At 50.4% G+C, this 20,118-nt stretch overlaps 1 protein-coding gene across 2 annotated transcripts in view; it reads right to left on the bottom strand.

Annotated features, from left to right (window-relative positions):
• Positions 1–4,631, bottom strand: part of LOC134342640 (neuronal acetylcholine receptor subunit alpha-2-like) — a 35,298-nt gene extending 30,667 nt beyond the window's left edge. For both annotated transcript variants that reach the window (XM_063041002.1, XM_063041003.1), the window contains exon 1: positions 4,503–4,631. In XM_063041002.1, coding sequence (XP_062897072.1) covers positions 4,503–4,584 — 82 coding nt within the window. In that variant the 5' untranslated portion in view covers positions 4,585–4,631. The remainder of the gene's footprint in view (positions 1–4,502) is intronic.
• Between the last annotated feature and the right edge of the window lie 15,487 nt (positions 4,632–20,118).

The raw sequence follows: 20,118 nt of genomic DNA, 5'->3' as shown, positions 1-20,118 counted from the left end.
ACTTCTGGCAGATGTGACTCTGCGGGAGAGGGGCGTTCCCCCAGGACTGCCACATCTCACATGAGAGGCACATCACCGCCTCAGGAGACATTGTAAAAACTAACTGCGAGCAAGCTCGTCCTCCGCCTCTTCTCGTCGAAGCCTCTCGAGTCAAAGCCTCAAAGCTCCACTCCTTCACTGGCCCACTCACTCTCATGTCTCCTCTCATCCTCCTCCTCCTCTTCAAAGAGTAAAGCCCTAGCTCCCTTAATCTCTGATCATAATCCATGCTCTCTAAACCAGGCAGTATCCTGGTAAATCTCCTCTGTACCCTTTCCAATGCTTCCACATCCTTCCTATAGTGAGGACACCAGAACTGGACACAGTACTCCAAGTGTGGCCTAACCAGAGTTTTACAGAGCTGCATCATTACATCGCAACTCTTAAACTCTATCCCTCGACTTATGAAAGCTACCACCCCATAAGCTTTCTTAACTACCCTATCCACCTGTGAGGCAACTTTCAGGGATCTGTGGACATGTACCCCGAGATCCCTCTGCTCCTCCACACTACCAAGTATCCTGCCATTTACTTTGTACTCTGCCTTGGAGTTTGTCCTTCCAAAGTGTACCACCTCACACTTCTCCGGGTTGAACTCCATCTGCCACTTCTCAGCCCACTTCCGCATCCTATCAATGTCTCTCTGCAATCTTTGACAACCCTCTACACTATCTACAACACCACCAACCTTTGTGTCGTCTGCAAACTTGTCAACCCACCCTTCTACCCCCACATCCATGTCGTTAATAAAAATCATGAAAAGTAGAGGTCCCAGAACCGATCCTTGTGGGACACCACTAGTCACAACCCTCCAATCTGAATGTACTCCCTCCACCACGACCCTCTGCCTTCTGCAAGCAAGCCAATTCTGAATCCACCTACCCAAACTTCCCTGGATCCCATGCCTTCTGACTTTCTGAATAAGCCTAGTGTGGAACCTTGTCAAATGCCTTACTAAAATCCATATAGATCACATCCACTGCACTACCCTCATCTATATGCCTGGTCACCTCCTCAAAGAACTCTATCAGGCTTGTTAGACACGATCTGCCCTTCACAAAGCCATGCTGACTGTCCCTCTAATCCTCTGGTACCATCCCCATAGACAACCATGCAGCACCTTATCGAACGCCTTCTGGATATCCAAGTAAATACTGGCCATCTGTTCCCCTCTATCCACTGCACTCATTATTTCCTCAAAGAACTCCAGTAAGTTTGTCAAACAGGACCTGCCTTTGTTGAATCCATGCTGCGTTTGCCTGATGGATCCATTTCTTTCCAGAAGCCTCACTATTTCTTCTTTAATGATAGCTTCAAACATTTTCCCAGCTGCAGTTGTTAAACTAACTGGCCTATAGTTACCTGCCTTTTGCCTACATCCTTTTTCGAACTGTGGTGTGACATTTGCCATCTTCCAGTCTGCTGGGACCTGCCCAGAGTCCAGAGAATTTTGGTAAATGATCATCAAAGCCTTCACTATAACTTCTGCCACTTCCTTCAGTACCCTGGAATGCATTCCATCATTACCATTTCTTCATTACTCAATATCAATTCCCTCTTCTTGTCCTCCCAGGGACCTACGTTCACTTTAGCCACCCTTTTCCACTATATATAATTATAAAAATTTTACTTTCCATTTTTATATTTTGTGCTAGTTTATTTTCATAATCTAGCTTCCCTTTCTTTATTCCTCACTTAGTGGCTCTTTGTTGCTTTTTAAAGTTTTCCCAATCTTCCAGTTTCCCACTACTCTTGGCGACTTTGTACGCACAAGCTTTTAGTTTGATGCCTTCCTTTATGTCCTTAGTTATCCAAGGCTGCCTCTCCCCACCCTTACTGCCCTTGCTTTTAACTGGAATATACTTTTGTTGAGCACCATGAAAAATTTCTTTGAAAGTTTTCCACTGTTCTTCAACCATCCAACAATATAGCCTGTGTTCCCAGTCATCCCATTGTAGTCTCCATTGTTTAGGCATAATACACTGGGGAGAGAGGGGGGGAGGGAGGAGAGAGAGGGGGGGAGAGGGGGGAGAGAGAGGGGGGGTGAGAGAGAGGGGGAGAGAGGGAGGAGGGGAGAGAGAGGGAGGAGGGGAGAGAGAGGGAGGAGGGGAGAGAGAGGGAGGAGGGGAGAGAGAGGGAGGAGGGGAGAGAGAGGGGAGGAGGGGAGAGAGAGGGAGGAGGGGAGAGAGAGGGGGAGAGAGGGGGGAGAGAGGGGGGAGAGAGGGGGAGAGAGGGGGGAGAGAGGGGGAGAGAGGGGGGAGAGAGGGAGAGAGGGGGAGAGAGGGGGAGAGGGGGGAGAGGGGGGAGGGAGAGAGAGGGGGAGAGAGGGGGAGAGAGGGGAGAGAGGGGGGGAGGGAGAGGGGGGAAGGGAGAGGGGGGAAGGGAGAGGGGGGAAGGGAGAGGGGGAAGGGAGAGGGGGAGGGGAGAGGGGGAGGAGAGAGGGGGAGGTGAGAGGGGGAGAGAGGGGGAGAGAGGGGGAGGGGAGAGGGGGAGGGGAGAGGGGGAGGGGAGAGGGGGAGGGGAGAGGGGGAGGGGAGAGGGGAGAGGGGGGAGAGGGGGAGAGGGGAGAGGGGAGAGAGGGGAGAGAGGGAGAGAGGGGAGAGAGGGGGAGAGAGGGGGAGAGGGGGAGAGAGGGGGAGAGAGGGGAGGAGAGAGGGGAGGAGAGAGGGGAGGAGAGAGGGGAGGAGAGAGGGGAGGAGAGAGGGGGAGGGGGAGAGCGGGGAGGAGGGGGAGAGGGGGAGAGGGGGAGAGGGGGGAGGAGGGGAGAGGGGGAGAGAGGGGGGAGAGGGGGAGAGAGGGGGGAGAGGGGGAGAGAGGGGGGAGAGGGGGAGAGAGGGGGGAGAGGGGGGGGGGAGAGAGGGGGGAGGGGGGAGAGAGGGGGGGAGGGGGAGAGAGGGGGGAGGGGGAGAGAGGGGAGAGAGGGGAGGAGAGAGGGGAGGAGAGAGGGGAGGAGAGAGGGGGAGAGGGGGAGAGCGGGGAGGAGGGGAGAGGGGGAGAGAGGGGGAGAGGGGGAGAGAGGGGGAGAGGGGGAGAGAGGGGGGAGAGGGGGGGGGGAGGGGGAGGAGGGGGAGAGAGGGGGGGGGGAGAGGGGGGGGGGGAGAGAGGGGGAGGGGGAGAGAGGGGAGGGGGAGAGAGGGGGAGGGGGAGAGAGGGGGGGGGGGAGAGAGGGGGGAGGGGGAGAGAGGGGGAGGGGGGAGAGGGGGGAGGGGGAGAGAGGGGGGAGGGGGGAGAGGGGGGAGGGGGAGAGGGGAGAGGGGGGAGGGGGGAGGGGGGAGGGGGGGAGAGGGGAGGGGGGAGGGGGGAGGGGGGAGGGGGAGAGGGGGCTGTGGAAGGGTTGGAAGTGGGAACAGAAGAGGGAGGGGACAAGGAGAGGGGAAGAGAGAAGGGGACAGCAAGGGGAAGAGGAGGAAAGGGGGAAGAGGGGGGAGGGGAAAGGGGAAGAGGGGGGAGGGGAAAGGGGGAAGAGGGGGGAGGGGAAAGGGGGAAGAGGGGGGAGGGGAAAGGGGGAAGAGGGGGGAGGGGAAAGGGGAAAGGGGAAAGGGGAAGAGACGAAAAGGAGAAGAGGGAAAGTGGAAGAGGGAAAAGGGGAAGAGGGGAAAGGGGGAGAGGGGAAATGGGGAAGAAGGGGGTGTAGGGTGGAAGATGAAGTTAGAAGAATGAGAAAGGGTTGCGGGAGGGGGAGAGGGGGAGAGGGTGGAGAGCGAAGGGGGCAGTTATGTTGGCACAGCGGGCAGACGGGCGGCGGGGGGGCAGAGTAAGAGCGAGAAGGTGGAGCAGATGGGGAACGGGGGGATATGGTGGGAGCTGGGGCACAGGGGAGTTTAGGGTAACGGGGGGGACATGGTGGGAGCCGGGGCACAGGGGAGCAGACGGGGAACAGGGGGGACATGGTGGGAGCCAGGGCACAAGGGAGTTTAGGGTAACGGGGGGGACATGGTGGGAGCCGGGGCACAGGGGAGTTTAGGGTAACGGGGGGGACATGGTGGGAGCCGGGGCACAGGGGAGCAGACGGGGAACAGGGGGGACATGGTGGGAGCCAGGGCACAAGGGAGTTTAGGGTAACGGGGGGGACATGGTGGGAGCCGGGGCACAGGGGAGTTTAGGGTAACGGGGGGGACATGGAGGGAGCCGGGGCACAGGGGAGCAGACGGGGAACAGGGGGGACATGGTGGGAGCCGGGGCACAAGGGAGTTTAGGGGACATGGGGGAAGAGGGAGGCAAAGGGGGCAGAGTTGCGGGCAAGAGATATAAATTGAGAGAAAGAGAGAGAGTTTGTATCAGATAGATGGGTCCACCATTTCTGAAAAGACGGATTTTACTGGATTCCCTCGCCTTCAGACCCCGTCCGCAAGTGCTCCGCTCTCCCTTTATACCCCCCCCCCATCAGCAACTTTTACTCTCCCCAACACCCCCAGCCTGTCTCCCGCCCGATGCCTGCTTCGTGCCCCTGGTCCGAACCCTACCTGGGGCCGTCAGGAGGAGGAGGAGGAGCATCGGAGCGGAGCCGCGACTCCAAGAGGTTTCCGTCCTGTAAGGGATCTCCATTCCCCAGCCCCCTGCACCTTCCGCAGTTGTCCCAGGACCTGCGGCAAGGCGGGCGCTTTCAACCAGTCAGTGCAGCCGGCGGGCGGCTGAAACTCCACCTCCGAACCCTCCCCTTCTCAGGACAGCGGGCGTTCACCCAGCCTCTGCCTGGATACCCCTGGCTCCAGGCAGCCCCTTCTGCACCTCCTCCCCCCGGCACACTCCCACCTCGAATACACCCCCTCTCTCCCCCCTCCAAACACGGACACATTCGAGGGAGAGCCCCTCCCTCCCAGGACGCTTCGTTTCTCCAAGTTCACCCTGCCTTCAGCCAACCCCTCTATCCCAGTCACCTCTCTCACATCCCCTTCCCAGAGGGAAGGCACCCTGCTGTCTTTGACAATAAACTAATATGAAACTGCTTCTAGTCACCAGTAATAACTACCACAAAACTATACAACTGTTCAAAGGATATTTACAAAATACATAAATAGTGCAGATAAAGGAATATCAAAGTAGTTTTTGTGGTTTATGGACCAATTTGAAATCTGATGGCAGAGGGGAAAGAATTTATTCCTAAATTGTTGAGTGTGTGTCTTCAGGTAATGAGAAGAGGACATGTCCTGGATGGTGCTGGTCCCAGATATTTTCTCTTCTGACCTCTCACATTAGGCAGAAGAGCAAAGCACGAAAGCACATACCAGCAGGATCAACGACAGCTTCCATCATCCTGTTATCAGACTGCTGAACAGACCTCTCATATGATAAGATGGAATCATGGCCTCACAATCCACCTGGTTATGATCTTGCAACTAATCGTTTACCTGCCTGGTACATTTCAGTAGCTTTTACACTTTGTTCTGCATTGTTATTGTTTTACCCTGTTCTAGCTCGAAGCACTGTGTAATGATCTGATCTGTACGAATGGTATGCAAGACAAGCTTTTCACTGAATCCTGCTACATACGACAATAATAAACAAAAACTAATAGATGGGCAGACAGGGTAGGGGAGAAACAGTGTGATTCTTTGTTGTCTCAGGTTGAGAAATAGTTTACATCTGTTCTCTTAAACTATCAGGAACGCTCAGCAAGTCAGGCAGCACCTGTGGAGAGAGAAACAGAGTTAGAATTTCAGGTTCAAGACCCTTAGTCACAGCCTTTCTTCCTCAGCTGTTAACTCTGTGTCGCTCTCCACAGCCGCTGCCAGTACTGCTGCCTCCAGCATTTGGCTTCCTTCTCCGTACACTTCTCTCTCCGTACACTTCCCTCTCCGTACACTTCCCTCTCCGTACACTTCCCTCTCCATACACTTCTCTCTCCGTACACATCCCGCTCCGTACACTTCCCTCTCCGTACACTTCCCTCTCCGTACACTTCCCTCTCCATACACTTCTCTCTCCGTACACATCCCGCTCCATACACTTCCCTCTCCGTACACTTCTCTCCGTACACTTCTACACTTCCCTCTGCGTACACTTCTCTCTCCGTACACTTCCCTCCGTACACTTCTCTCCGTACACTTCTCTCTGTACACTTCTACACTTCTCTCTCCATACACTTCTCTCCGTACACTTCCCTCTCCGTACACTTCCCTCTCCGTAAACTTCTCTCTCCGTAAACTTCTCTCTCCGTACACTTCCCTCTCCGTACACTTCCCTCTCCGTACACTTCTCTCTCCGTACGCTTCCCTCTCCGTACACTTCTCTCTCCGTACACATCCCGCTCCGTACACTTCCCTCTCCGTACACTTCCCTCTCCGTACACTTCCCTCTCCATACACTTCTCTCTCCGTACACATCCCGCTCCATACACTTCCCTCTCCGTACACTTCTACACTTCCCTCTGCGTACACTTCTCTCTCCGTACACTTCCCTCCGTACACTTCTCTCCGTACACTTCTCTCTGTACACTTCTACACTTCTCTCTCTATACACTTCTCTCCGTACACTTCCCTCTCCGTACACTTCCCTCTCCGTAAACTTCTCTCTCCGTAAACTTCTCTCTCCGTACACTTCCCTCTCCGTACACTTCCCTCTCCGTACACTTCTCTCTCCGTACACTTCCCTCTCCGTACACTTCTCTCTCCGTACACATCCCGCTCCGTACACTTCCCTCTCCGTACACTTCTCTCTCCGTACACTTCCCTCTCCGTACACTTCCCTCTCCGTAAACTTCTCTCTCCGTAAACTTCTCTCTCCGTACACTTCCCTCTCCGTACACTTCCCTCTCCGTACACTTCTCTCTCCGTACACTTCCCTCTCCGTACACTTCTCTCTCCGTACACATCCCGCTCCGTACACTTCCCTCTCCGTACACTTCCCTCTCCGTACACTTCTCTCTCCGTACACATCCCGCTCCGTACACTTCCCTCTCCGTACACTTCTCTCCGTACACTTCTACACTTCCCTCTCTGTACACTTCTCTCTCCGTACACTTCCCTCCGTACACTTCTCTCTGTACACTTCTACACTTCTCTCTCCGTACACTTCCCTCTCCATACACTTCCCTCTCCGTAAACTTCCCTCTCCGTAAACTTCTCTCTCCGTACACTTCCCTCTCCGTACACTTCACTCTGTACACTCCCCACTCCGTACACTTCCCTCTCCGTACACTTCACTCTGTACACTTCCCACTCCGTACACTTCCCTCTCTGTACACTTCTCTCTAGGTACACTTCCCTCCGTACACTTCTCTCTCCATAGACTTCCCTCTCCGTACACTTCTCTCTCCGTACACTTCTCTCCGTACACTTCCCTCTCCATACACTTCGCTCCGTACACTTCACTCTCCGTACACTTCTCCCTCCATACACTTCTCTCTCCGTACCCTTCCCTCTCCGTACACTTCCCTCTCCTACACTTCCCTCCGTACACTTCTCTCTATACACTTCTACACTTCTCTCTCCGTACACTTCTCTCCGTACACTTCCCTCTCCGTACACTTCCCTCTCCGTAAACTTCCCTCTCCGTAAACTTCTCTCTCCGTACACTTCCCTCTCCGTACACTTCACTCTGTACACTTCCCACTCCGTACACTTCCCTCTCCGTACACTTCACTCTGTACACTTCCCACTCCGTACACTTCCCTCTCCGTACACTTCTCTCTAGGTACACTTCCCTCCGTACACTTCTCTCTCCATACACTTCCCTCTCCGTACACTTCTCTCTCCGTACACTTCTCTCCGTACACTTTCCTCTCCGTACACTTCTCTCTCCATACACTTCCCTCTCCGTACACTTCTCTCTCCGTACACTTCCCTCTCCGTACACTTCCCTCCGTACACTTCTCTCTCCGTACACTTCCCTCTCCGTACACTTCCCTCTCCATACACTTCCCTCTCCATACACTTCTCTCTCCATACACTTCCCTCTCCGTACACTTCTCTCCGTACACTTCCCTCTCCGTACACTTCCCTCTCCGTACACTTCCCTCTCCGTACACTTCTCTCCGTACACTTCCCTCTCCGTACACTTCCTTCTCCGTACACTTCCCTCCGTACACTTCCCTCTCCGTACACTTCTCTCTCCGTACACTTCTCTCCGTACACTTCCCTCTCCGTACACTTCTCTCTCCGTACACTTCTCCCTCCGTACACTTCCCTCTCCGTACACTTCCCTCTCCATACACTTCCCTCCGTACACTTCCCTCTCCGTACACTTCCGTCCGTACACTTCCCTCTCCGTACACTTCCCTCTCCGTACACTTCTCTCTGTACACTTCCCTCTCCGTACACTTCCCTCTCCGTTCACTTCCCTCTCCGTACACTTGTCTCTGTACACTTCTCTCCGTACACTTCTCTCACCATACACTTCTCTCTCTGTACACTTCCCTCTCCGTCCACTTCCCTCTTCATACACTTCTCTCCGTACACTTCCCTCTCTGTACACTTCTCCCTCCGTACACTTCCCTCTCCGTACACTTCCCTCTCTGTACACTTCTCCCTCCGTACACTTCCCTCTCCGTACACTTCCCTCTCCGTTCACTTCCCTCTCCGTACACTTGTCTCTGTACACTTCTCTCCGTACACTTCTCTCACCGTACACTTCTCTCTCTGTACACTTCCCTCTCCATTCACTTCTCTCTCCGTACACTTCCCTCTCCGTACACTTCCCTCTTCATACACTTCTCTCCGTACACTTCCCTCTCCGTACACTTGTCTCTGTACACTTCTCTCCATAAACTTCCCTCTCCGTCCACTTCTCTCTCCATACATTTCCCTCTCTGTACACTTCTCTCTCCGTACACTTCCCTCTTCATACAGTTCTCTCCGTACACTTCCCTCTCCGTACACTTCTCTCCGTACACTTCCCTCTCCGTACACTTCTCTTTCCGTACACTTCTCTCTCCGTACACTTCTCTCCATACACTTCCCTCTCTGTACACTTCTCTCCCCGTACACTTCTCTCCGTACACTTCCTTCTCCGTACACTTCCCTCTCCGTGCACTTCCCTCTCCGTACAATTCTCTCCATACACTTCCCTCTCCGTACACTTCTCTCCGTACACTTCCCTCTCCGTACACTTCTCTTTCCGTACACTTCTCTCTCCGTACACTTCTCTCCATACACTTCCCTCTCTGTACACTTCTCTCCCCGTACACTTCTCTCCGTACACTTCCCTCTCCGTACACTTCCCTCTCTGTACACTTCTCTCCCCGTACACTTCTCTCCGTACACTTCCCTCTCCGTACACTTCTCTCTCCGTACACTTCTCTCTCCGTACACTTCCCTCTCCGTGCACTTCCCTCTCCGTACACTTCTCTCCGTACACTTCTCTCCGTACACTTCCCTCTCCGTACACTTCTCTCCGTACTCTTCTCTCTCCGTACACTTCTCTCTCCGTACACTTCCCTCTCCATTCACTTCTCTCTCCGTACACTTCCCTCTCCGTACACTTCCCTCTTCATACACTTCTCTCCGTACACTTCCCTCTCCGTACACTTGTCTCTGTACACTTCTCTCCATAAACTTCCCTCTCCGTCCACTTCTCTCTCCATACATTTCCCTCTCTGTACACTTCTCTCTCCGTACACTTCCCTCTTCATACAGTTCTCTCCGTACACTTCCCTCTCCGTACACTTCTCTCCGTACACTTCCCTCTCCGTACACTTCTCTTTCCGTACACTTCTCTCTCCGTACACTTCTCTCCATACACTTCCCTCTCTGTACACTTCTCTCCCCGTACACTTCTCTCCGTACACTTCCTTCTCCGTACACTTCCCTCTCCGTGCACTTCCCTCTCCGTACAATTCTCTCCATACACTTCCCTCTCCGTACACTTCTCTCCGTACACTTCCCTCTCCGTACACTTCTCTTTCCGTACACTTCTCTCTCCGTACACTTCTCTCCATACACTTCCCTCTCTGTACACTTCTCTCCCCGTACACTTCTCTCCGTACACTTCCCTCTCCGTACACTTCCCTCTCTGTACACTTCTCTCCCCGTACACTTCTCTCCGTACACTTCCCTCTCCGTACACTTCTCTCTCCGTACACTTCTCTCTCCGTACACTTCCCTCTCCGTGCACTTCCCTCTCCGTACACTTCTCTCCGTACACTTCTCTCCGTACACTTCCCTCTCCGTACACTTCTCTCCGTACTCTTCTCTCTCCGTACACTTCTCTCTCCGTACACTTCCCTCCGTACACTTCCCTCTCCGTACACTTCTCTCACCGTACACTTCCCTCCGTACACTTCCCTCTCCGTACACTTCACTCTGTACACTTCTCTCCGTACACTTCTCTCTCCATACACTTCCCTGTCCGTACACTTCTCTCTCCGTACACTTCCCTCTCCGTACACTTCCCTCTCCGTACACTTCTCTCCGTACACTTCTCTCTGTACACTTCCCTCTCCGTGCACTTCCCTCTGCGTACACTTTCCTCCGTACACTTTTCTCCGTACACTTCTCTCTGTACACTTCCCTCTCCGTACACTTCCCTCTCCGTGCACATCTCTCTCCGTACACTTCTCCCTCTGTACACTTCCCTCTCCGTACACTTGTCTCCATACACTTCTCTCCGTACACTTCTCTTTGTACACTTCCCTCTCAATGCATGGCTGAGGAGTTGGTGCAGGGAGCAGGGTTTTAGATTTTTGATCATTGGGATCTCTTCTGGGGAATGTGGGATCTCTACAGATTGGATAGGTTGCACCTGAACTCGAGGGGGAGCAATATCCTTGCAGGTAGGTTTGCTAGCATGGTTCGGGAGGGTTTAAACTCATCTACGAGGGGGATGGGACCCAGAGCGATAGAGCAGTGAAAGAAGTGCATGGAGTAAAGCCAGATCTAACATACAGAGAGGCTTTGAGGAAAGAGAAGTAAAATAAACGGTGTAAAGGTAGTAAGGTAGAAGGGCTGAAATTTGTGTACCTCAATGCAAGAAGCATCAGGAACAAAGGTGATGAACTGAGAGCTTGGATACATACATGGAATTATGATATAGTGGCCATTACAGAGACTTGGCTGGCACCAGGGCAGGAATGGATTCTCAGCATTCCTGGATTTCAGTGCTTTAAAAGGGATAGGGAGGGCGGAAAAAGGGGAGGAGGGGTGGCATTACTGGTCAGGAATACTATTACAGCTACAGAAAAGGTGGGTAATGTAGCAGGATCCTCTTTTGAGTCAATATGGGTGGAAGTCAGGAACAGGAAGGGAGCAGTTACTCTATTGGGGGTATTCTATAGGCCACCTGGTAGCAGAAGAGATACAGAGGTGCAGATTGGGAGGCAGATATTGGAAAGGTGCAAAAATAACAGGGTTGTTATCATGGGTGACTTTAACTTCCCTAATATTGATTGGCACCTGATTAGTCCCAAGGGTTTAGATGGGGCAGAGTTTGTTAAGTGTGTCCAGGATGGATTCCTGTCACAGTATGTGGACAGACCGACCAGGGAGAATGCCATACTAGATCTAGTACTAGGTAATGAACTGGGTCAGGTCACAGATCTCTCAGTGGGTGAGCATCTGGGGGACAGTGACCACCGCTCCCTGGCCTTTAGCGTTATCATGGAAAAGGATAGAATCAGAGAGGACAGGAAAATTTTCAATTGGGGAAAGGCAAATTATGAGGCTATAAGGCTAGAACTTGTGGGTGTGAATTGGGATGATGTTTTTGCAGGAAAATGTACTATGGACATGTGGTTGATGTTTAGAGATCTCTTGTAGGATGTTAGGGATAAATTTGTCCCGGTGAGGAAGATAAAGAATGGTAGGGTGAAGGAACCATGGGTGACAAGTGAGGTGGAAAATCTAATCAGGAGGAAGAAGGCAGCATACATGAGGTTTAGGAAGCAAGGATCAGATGGGTCTATTGAGGAATATAGGGAAGCAAGAAAGGAGCTTAAGTAGGGGCTGAGAAGAGCAAGAAGGGGGCATGAGAATGCCTTGGTGAGTAGGGTAAAGGAAAACCCCAAGGCATTCTTCAATTATGTGAAGAAAAAAAGGATGACAGGAGTGAAGGTAGGACTGATTAGAGATAAAGGTGGGAAGATGTGCCTGGAGGCTGTGGAAGTGAGCAAGGTCCTCAATGAATACTTCTCTTTGGTATTCACCAATGAGAGGGAACTTGATGATGGTCAGGACAATATGAGTGAGGTTGATGTTCTGGAGCATGTTGATATTAAGGGAGAGGAGGTGTTGGAGTTGTTAAAATACATTAGGACAGATAAGTCCCCGGGGCCTGACGGAATATTCCCCAGGCTGCTCCACGAGGCAAGAGAAGAGATTGCTGAGCCTCTGGCCAGGATCTTTATATCCTCATTGTCCACAGGAATGGTACCGGAGGATTGGAGTGTTGTCCCCTTGTTCAAAAAAGGTAGTAGGGATAGTCTGGGTAATTATAGACCAGTGAGTCTTACGTTTGTGGTGGGAAAGCTGTTGGAAAAGATTCTTAGAGATAGGATCTATGGGCACTTAGAGAATCATGGTCTGATCAGGGATAGTCAGCATGGCTTTGTGAAGGGCAGATCGTGTCTAACAAGCCAGATAGAGTTCTTTGAGGAGGTGACCAGGCATATAGATGAGGGTAGTGCAGTGGATGTGATCTATCTGGATTTTAGTAAGGCATTTGATAAGGTTTCACACAGTAGGCTTATTCAGAAAGTTAAAATGCATGGGATCCAGGGAAGTTTGGCCAGGTGGATTCAGAATTGGCTTGCCTGCAGAAGGCAGAGGGTCATGGTGGAGGGAGTACATTCTGATTGAAGGATTGTGACTAGTGGTGTCACACAAGGATCTGTTCTGGGACCTCTACTTTTCGTGATTTTTATTAACCACCTGGATGTGGGGGTAGAAGGGTGGGTTGGCAAGTTTGCAGATGACACAAAGGTTGGTGATGTTGTAGATAGTGTAGAGGATTGTCAAAGATTGCAGAGAGACATTGATAGGATGCAGAAGTGGGCTGAGAAGTGGCAGATGGAGTTCAACCCCGAGAAGTGTGAGGTTGTACACTTTGGAAGGACAAACTCCAAGACAGAGTACAAAGTAAATGGCAGGATACTTGGTAGTGTTGAAGAGCAGAGGGATCTCGGGGTACATGTCCACAGATCCCTGAAAGTTGCCTCACAGGTGGATAGGGTAGTTAAGAAAGCTTATGGGGTGTTAGCTTTCATAAGTCGAGGGATAGAGTTTAAGAGTCGCGATGTAATGATACAGCTCTATAAAACTCTGGTTAGGCCACACTTGAAGTACTGTGTCCAGTTCTGGTCGCCTCACTATAGAAAGGATGTGGAAGCATTGGAAAGGGTACAGAGGAGATTTACCAAGATCCTGCCTGGTTTTGAAAGTATGCATTATGATCAGAGATTAAGGGAGCTAGGGCTTTACTCTTTGGAGAGAAGGAGGATGAGAGGAGACATGATAGAGGTGTACAAGATAATAAGAGGAATAGATAGAGTGGATAGCCAGCGTCTCTTCCCCAGGGCACCACTGCTCAATACAAGAGGACATGGCTTTAAGGTAAGGGGTGGGAAGTTTAAGGGGGATATTAGAGGAAGGTTTTTTACTCAGAGTGGTTGGTGCGTGGAATGCACTGCCTGAGTCAGTGGTGGAGGCAGATACACTAGTGAAGTTTAAGAGACTACTAGACAGGTATATGGAGGAATTTAAGGTGGGGGCTTATATGGGAGGCAGGGTTTGAGGGTGGGCACATTGTGGGCCGAAGGGCCTGTACTGTGCTGTACTATTCTATGTTCTATGTTCTATGTACACTTCTCTCTCCGTACACATCCCTCTCTGTACACTTCCCTCCGTACATTTCTCTCTCCGTATATGCACCATTTAAGATGCCACAGTTTCAAAATCCAATATTTCTTTAATTAGAAATTCTTGGTAATTCTACCTGATTGCAGAGCGACCTTGTAAAGGCTCAGTCACCTTCAGCTCAACTGTTTGGGTCTCAGCACTGGAGCATTGCATGGTTCTCAAACTCAGAAGGGTTAAGGACAATGGAATGCAGCCTGAATCAATATTATTCATAAAATATATATTCAACGCCAATTAAAGTGACTTCACATAACAGCAGTTTTCAATTAAACACTAACGACTTTGCATTATAAATGATTCAGAGACCTTCCTGATTAATCGGATGCCATTTGATGATCCACTTATGCATATGAAAACAAAGTACTTGTGTTTTATAATATCTCAGAATAAATATCCCTCAACACTCTCCACAGGCTGAGTCTGGTCTGACCTTTCGTTCCTGCCACGTCAGAGCCCACCCTGAACCAAGCACACCACTCAGCACATCTACAAGGAGCCCTGCCAGAAGAATGCAGCTTCCTTCAGGGACCCTCACCACCCAGGCCATGCCCTCTTCCCACTGCTGCCATCAGGAAGAAGGTACGGGAGCCTCAGCTGCCACACCACCAGACTTAGGACAGATATTACCCCTCCACCATCGGGCAATTGAACCACCATGGCTAACTTCAATCACCTCAACTCTGCACCGATTTCACAGTCTGCAGGCTCACTGTTAAGAACCCAGCAACTTAAGTTCTCAGTATTATTTGTTTATTTATTTCCACAGTTTGTCTTCTTTTGCATATTGGTTGTTTATCAGTCTTTGTTTATGCTTAGTTTTTTTTTGTAAATTCTATTTTATTTCTTTATTTTCCTGTAAATGTCTGCATGAAAATGAATTCCAGTGTAGTATATGGTAACATATGCATATTTGATAATACATTTACTTTGACTTTGACTTGATAGACACTGCCTGACTTGCTGAGTATTTCTGCTTTTTGTTGCACAGTTGAACTGCTTGGTAACTGGATAAGATTATTTGCATCCAAAAATGATTAAGTTTAGGTCACGCTGACTCGAAGGTTAAATCTACATAATGCTGGTTTCTGTGAACGGTTAGAAACAGATTGCATTTTGCCCAAAATGGAATTTGTCATACATTCAGTGAGGTCAGGTGTTATCCAAACACTGTTGAGCCATTCCAGTATAGATGACTCAAGTCCAGTTCAGTCTGTAGCTCTGGATTTCACTTTTCAAAGGGTTTTTGGGTGGAGCGTTGTCTTGAATAGTTTTTTTTGGTGTAATTGTGTTGTTTCCTGAAAAGAATTATTTGTCTTTAATTTTTGCTTTTCTTGTGAATATAATACAGAACCACTGAAAAATAACCTTCTCGTAAGGCAGGAATGTGAGCACAGCAAGATTCCCCGAGCGGTAACACGACTGATACAGAAGATAAACAGCACAAGCCTTTCAGCCCACAATGTTGTTCTGACTTACTGTAAAATCAGTCTTGATCTTGAAACAATAGCTCTCACTAAAGAGGTAGTACTGAGCAAACTTGTGGGCTGGAAGACAGACAAGCCCCTGGCCCAGGGGCAAATGCATACCAGGGAACTAAAAGAAATGGCGTAAGTTATAGTAGAGACTTTGGCGATGATTTACCAAACTTCTCCGGACTCTGGGCAGGTCCCAGCGGATTGGAAGATGCTGAATGTCACGCCACTGTTCGAAAAAGGATGTAGGCAAAAGGCAGGTAACTGTAGGTCAATTAGTTTAACATCTGTAGTTGGGAAAATGCTTGAAATTATCACTAAAGAAAAAATAGTGAGGCATCTGGAAAGAGATAGATTCATCAAGCAGATGCAGCATGGATTCAGCAAAGGCAGGTCCTGTTTGACAAACTCTCTGGAGTTCTTTGAGGATATGATGAGCACAGTGGATAGAGGGGAACAGATGGACGTTATTTACTTGGATTTCCAGAAGGCATTCGATAAGGTGCCACAATAAAAGACTTATCCATAAGATAAGGATGCATAGAGTTGGGGGTGATGTATTAGCATGGATAGAGGATTGGGTAACTAATAGAAAGCAGAGAGTCGGGATACACGGGAGTTATTCTGGTTGGCAATCGGTGTGCCACAGGGGTCAGTGCTGGGCCCCTACTGTTCATGATATCTGGAAGAGATTGTTATATATTTATATATTTAAGATAAGGATGGATAGATTTTTACATAGAAGGGGAATTAAGGGTTACGGGAAAAAGGCAGGTAGGTGGAGATGAGTCCATAGTCAGATCAGCCATGATCTTATTGAATGGTAGAGCGGGCTCGACGGGTCAGATGGCCGACTCCTGCTCCTAATTCTTATGTTATGTTCTAACGTTCTAACCCTTCCCTCTCTTATAGCCCTCCATGTCCCTAATGTATCTGCTTTTACCGTCACCCACTGGCACACACCCACCAGTCACTGTGTAACAAAAACTACCTCTGGCATCCCCCCTGTACTTTCCTACAATCGTCTTAAAATTATGCCCCTTGGTATTAGCCAAGGGGCATATTTTCCACATTGGGGAAGATCTCTGTCTGTGCATCTAATCTATGATTGTCTGATGATCTGTGTCTGTGGGGGCTGCTGCAAGTAACTTCTTCATGGCAGCTGTGCACATGTGACAATAAACTTTGACTTTGACTTTGCTTGACCAGGAAACTGCCAAAGTACCACCTGTTGGATGTGTTGTGCAGATCATAAACTCCAGCATTCTCTTCCCCGGAATAAGTGACAGGAAGGGCTCGGAATAGGATCATCAGGCTTTTCAAAGGAATTGGTCGAGGCTATAGAGAGAGCCTTGTTCTCTGGTGGGGGAATCTTGCATGATGCCACATCACTGTAAACCAGAGCAACCCTTTCAGGAGCAGTCATGAAGTTCTTCAGGCAATGGGTGGTAAATGCAAGATTTTGTAGTTATATATAACTCCGGTCAGACCACACTTGGAATATTGTGTTCAATTCTGGTCACCTCGTTATGGGAAACATGTGGGAGCTTTAGAGAGGGTGCAGAGGAGATTTACCAGGATGCTGCCTGGTTTAGAGAAGGTGCAGAGGAGATTGACCAGGATGCTGCCTGGTTTAGAGAAGGTGCAGAGGAGATTGACCAGGATGCTGTCCGGATTAGAGAGGGTGCAGAGGAGATTGACCAGGATGCTGTTCAGATTAGAGAGGGCGCGGAGGAGATTGACCAGGATGCTGCCTGGATTAGAGAGGGTGCAGAGGAGATTGACCAAGATGCTGTCCGGATTAGAGAGGGCACGGAGGAGATTGACCAGGATGCTGCCTGGATTAGAGAGGGTGCAGAGGAGATTGACCAGGATGCTGTCCGGATTAGAGAGGGCACGGAGGAGATTGACCAGGATGCTGCCTGGATTAGAGAGGGTGCAGAGGAGATTGACCAGGATGCTGCCTGGATTAGAGAGGGTGAGGAGGAGATTTACCAGGATGCTGCCTGGATTAGAGAGTGTGTCTGATGAGGAAAGGTTGTGTGAGCTAGGGCTTTTCTCTCTGGAGTGAAGGAGGGTGAGAGGTGATTTGGTAGAGGTGTACAGTACAGGAAGATAAGCAGCATAGATAGAATTGATAGCCAGAAACACTTTCTCAGGGTGAAACTAGCTAATACCAGCAGGCATAGAGGAATGTGAGGGGGAATTTACACGGACAGGGATGGGTGTGTGGAACGCTGTGCCAGGTGTGGCAGTAGGGGCAGATACATTAGGGACATTCAAGAGACTCGTAAATAGACATATGGATGATAGAAAAATGGAGGGTTATGTGGAAAGGAAGGGTTAGTGATTTTGAATTGAATTGACTTTTCTTACGTCCTTCAGATACATGAGGAGTAAAAATCTTTACGTTACGTCTCCATTTAAATGTGCAATGTGCAATCATAGTAATTTATAATAAATAGAATAGTCAGTGTAACATAGAATACACTCAAATCAGCGTGAGTTAGGCAGTCTGACGGCCTGGTGGAAGAAGCTGTCCCGGAGCCTGTTGCCTGTTGATCCTGGCTTTTATGCTGTGATACTGTTTCCCGGATGGTAGCAGCTGGAATAGTTTGTGGTTGGGGTGACTCGGGTCCCCAGTACTCCTTCGGGCCCTTTTAACACACCTGTCTTTGTAAATGTCCTGAATCATGGGAAGTTCACAACTACAGATGTGCTGGGCTGTCCACACCACTCTCTGCAGAGCCCTGTGATTGAGGGAGGTACAGTTCCCATACCAGGCAGTGATGCAGCCAGTCAGGATGCTCTCAATTGTGCCTCTGTAGAAAGTTCTTAGCATTTGGAGGCCCCACACCAAACTTCCTCAACCGTCTGAGGTGAAAGAGGCACTGTTGTGCCTTTTTCACCACACAGCTTGTATGTACAGTGCACATGAGGTCCTCAGTGATGTGGATGCCGAGGACCTTCAAGCTGTTTACCCTCTCAACCTCAGATCCACCCTGGGGTTGCCCGTCTCCATTCCTCCATTCCATCCACAACCAGTTCCTTTGTTTTTGTGACATCGAGAGAGAGATTGTTTTCTTGACACCACTGTGTCAGACAGATGACTCCTTCCCTGTAGGCCACCTTGTGATTGTTTGAGATTAGGCCAATCAATGTAGTGTCATCAGCAAATTTAATTAGCAGATTAGAGCTGTGGTGGCGACACAGTCATAGATATACAGGGAGTAAAGGAGGGGACTCAGTACGCAGCCCTGAGGGGCTCCTGTATTGAGAGTCAGAGGGCTGGAGGTGAGGGAGCCCACTCTTACCACCTACCGGCGATCTGACAGGAAGTCCAGGATCCAGCTACACAAGACAGGGTCAAGGCTGGGGTCTCTGAGCTTCTTGTCGAGCCTGGATGGAACTATGATGTTGAATGCTGAACTGTAGTTCAGGTGTGGGCACGTTGCACGTGGCCAAGTGGTTAAGGTATTCGAATGAAAGTTGTGAGTTCAAGCCCCAACTGAGGCAGCGTGTTGTGTCCTTGAGCAAGGCACTTAACCACACAGTGCTCTGTGACGACACTGGTGCCAAGCTGTATTGGCCCTAGTGCCCTTCCCTTGGACAACATCGGTGTCGTGGAGAGGGGAGACTTGCAGCATGGGCAACTGCCAGTCTTCCATACAACCTTGCCCAGGCCTGCGCCCTGGAGAGTGAAGACTAATGGATGCCTTAATTCGTTAGTCCTGACGAAGGGTCTCGGCCTGAAACGTCGACTGTATCTCTTCCTAGAGATGCTGCCTGGCCTGCTGCGTTCACCAGAAACTTTGATGTGTGTTGCTTGAATTTCCAGCATCTGCAGAATTCCTGTTGTTTGCCTTAATTAATTAGTCCAAGAACAGCATTCTCACATCCTTCTTCTCCAGATGTGTCAGGACAGCATGTAGAGCAGTGATTTTGGAGTAGGGTGAAGGATCTGTACAACATAATGGGCCAAAGGGCCTGTACTGGTTCAATGGTTCCATTTGATATCAGAGAATGTATACAATATACAACCTGAAATTTCTACCCTTCACAGACACCCACGAAAACAGAAGAATGAATGACAGGAAAATGTTAGAACCCCAAAGCCCCCTTCCCCCCTCCCACACACAAGCAGCAGTGAAGCATCGACCCTCCCCCTCAGCAAAGCATCGTCCCTCCTCCTCAGCAGGAATCATTGACCCTCCTCCTCAGCAAAGCATCGACCCTCCCCCTCAGCAAAGCATCAACCCTCCCCCTCAGCAAAGCATCGACCCTCCCCCTCAGCAAAGCAACATCCCTCCCCCTCAGCAAAGCAACATCCCTCCCCCTCAGCAAAGCATTGACCCTCCCCCTCAGCAAAGCATCGACCCTCCCCCTCAGCAAAGCATCAACCCTCCACCTCAGCAGGAAGCATCGTCCCTCCCCCTCAGCAAAGCATCAACCTTCCCCTCAGCAAAGCATCAACCCTCCCCCTCAGCAAAGCATCGACCCTCCCCCTCAGCAAAGCATCAACCTTCCCCTCAGCAAAGCATCGACCCTCCCCCTCAGCAAAGCATCAACCTCCCCCTCAGCAAAGCATCAACCTTCCCCTCAGCAAAGCATCGACCCTCCCCCTCAGCAAAGCATCAACCTCCCCCTCAGCAAAGCATCGACCCTCCCCCTCAGCAAAGCATCAACCTTCCCCTCAGCAAAGCATCGACCCTCCCCCTCAGCAAAGCATCAACCTCCTCCTCAGCAAAGCATCGACCCTCCCCCTCAGCAAAGCATCAACCTTCCCCTCAGCAAAGCATCAACCCTCCCCCTCAGCAAAG

Source organism: Mobula hypostoma, chromosome 2 (genome assembly GCF_963921235.1).
Source record: "Mobula hypostoma chromosome 2, sMobHyp1.1, whole genome shotgun sequence".
In the NCBI taxonomy this organism is placed as follows: Eukaryota; Metazoa; Chordata; class Chondrichthyes; order Myliobatiformes; family Myliobatidae; genus Mobula; species Mobula hypostoma.
The sequence above is the reverse complement of the archived record's forward strand: the minus strand, read 5'-3'. Positions and strand labels throughout refer to the sequence as shown.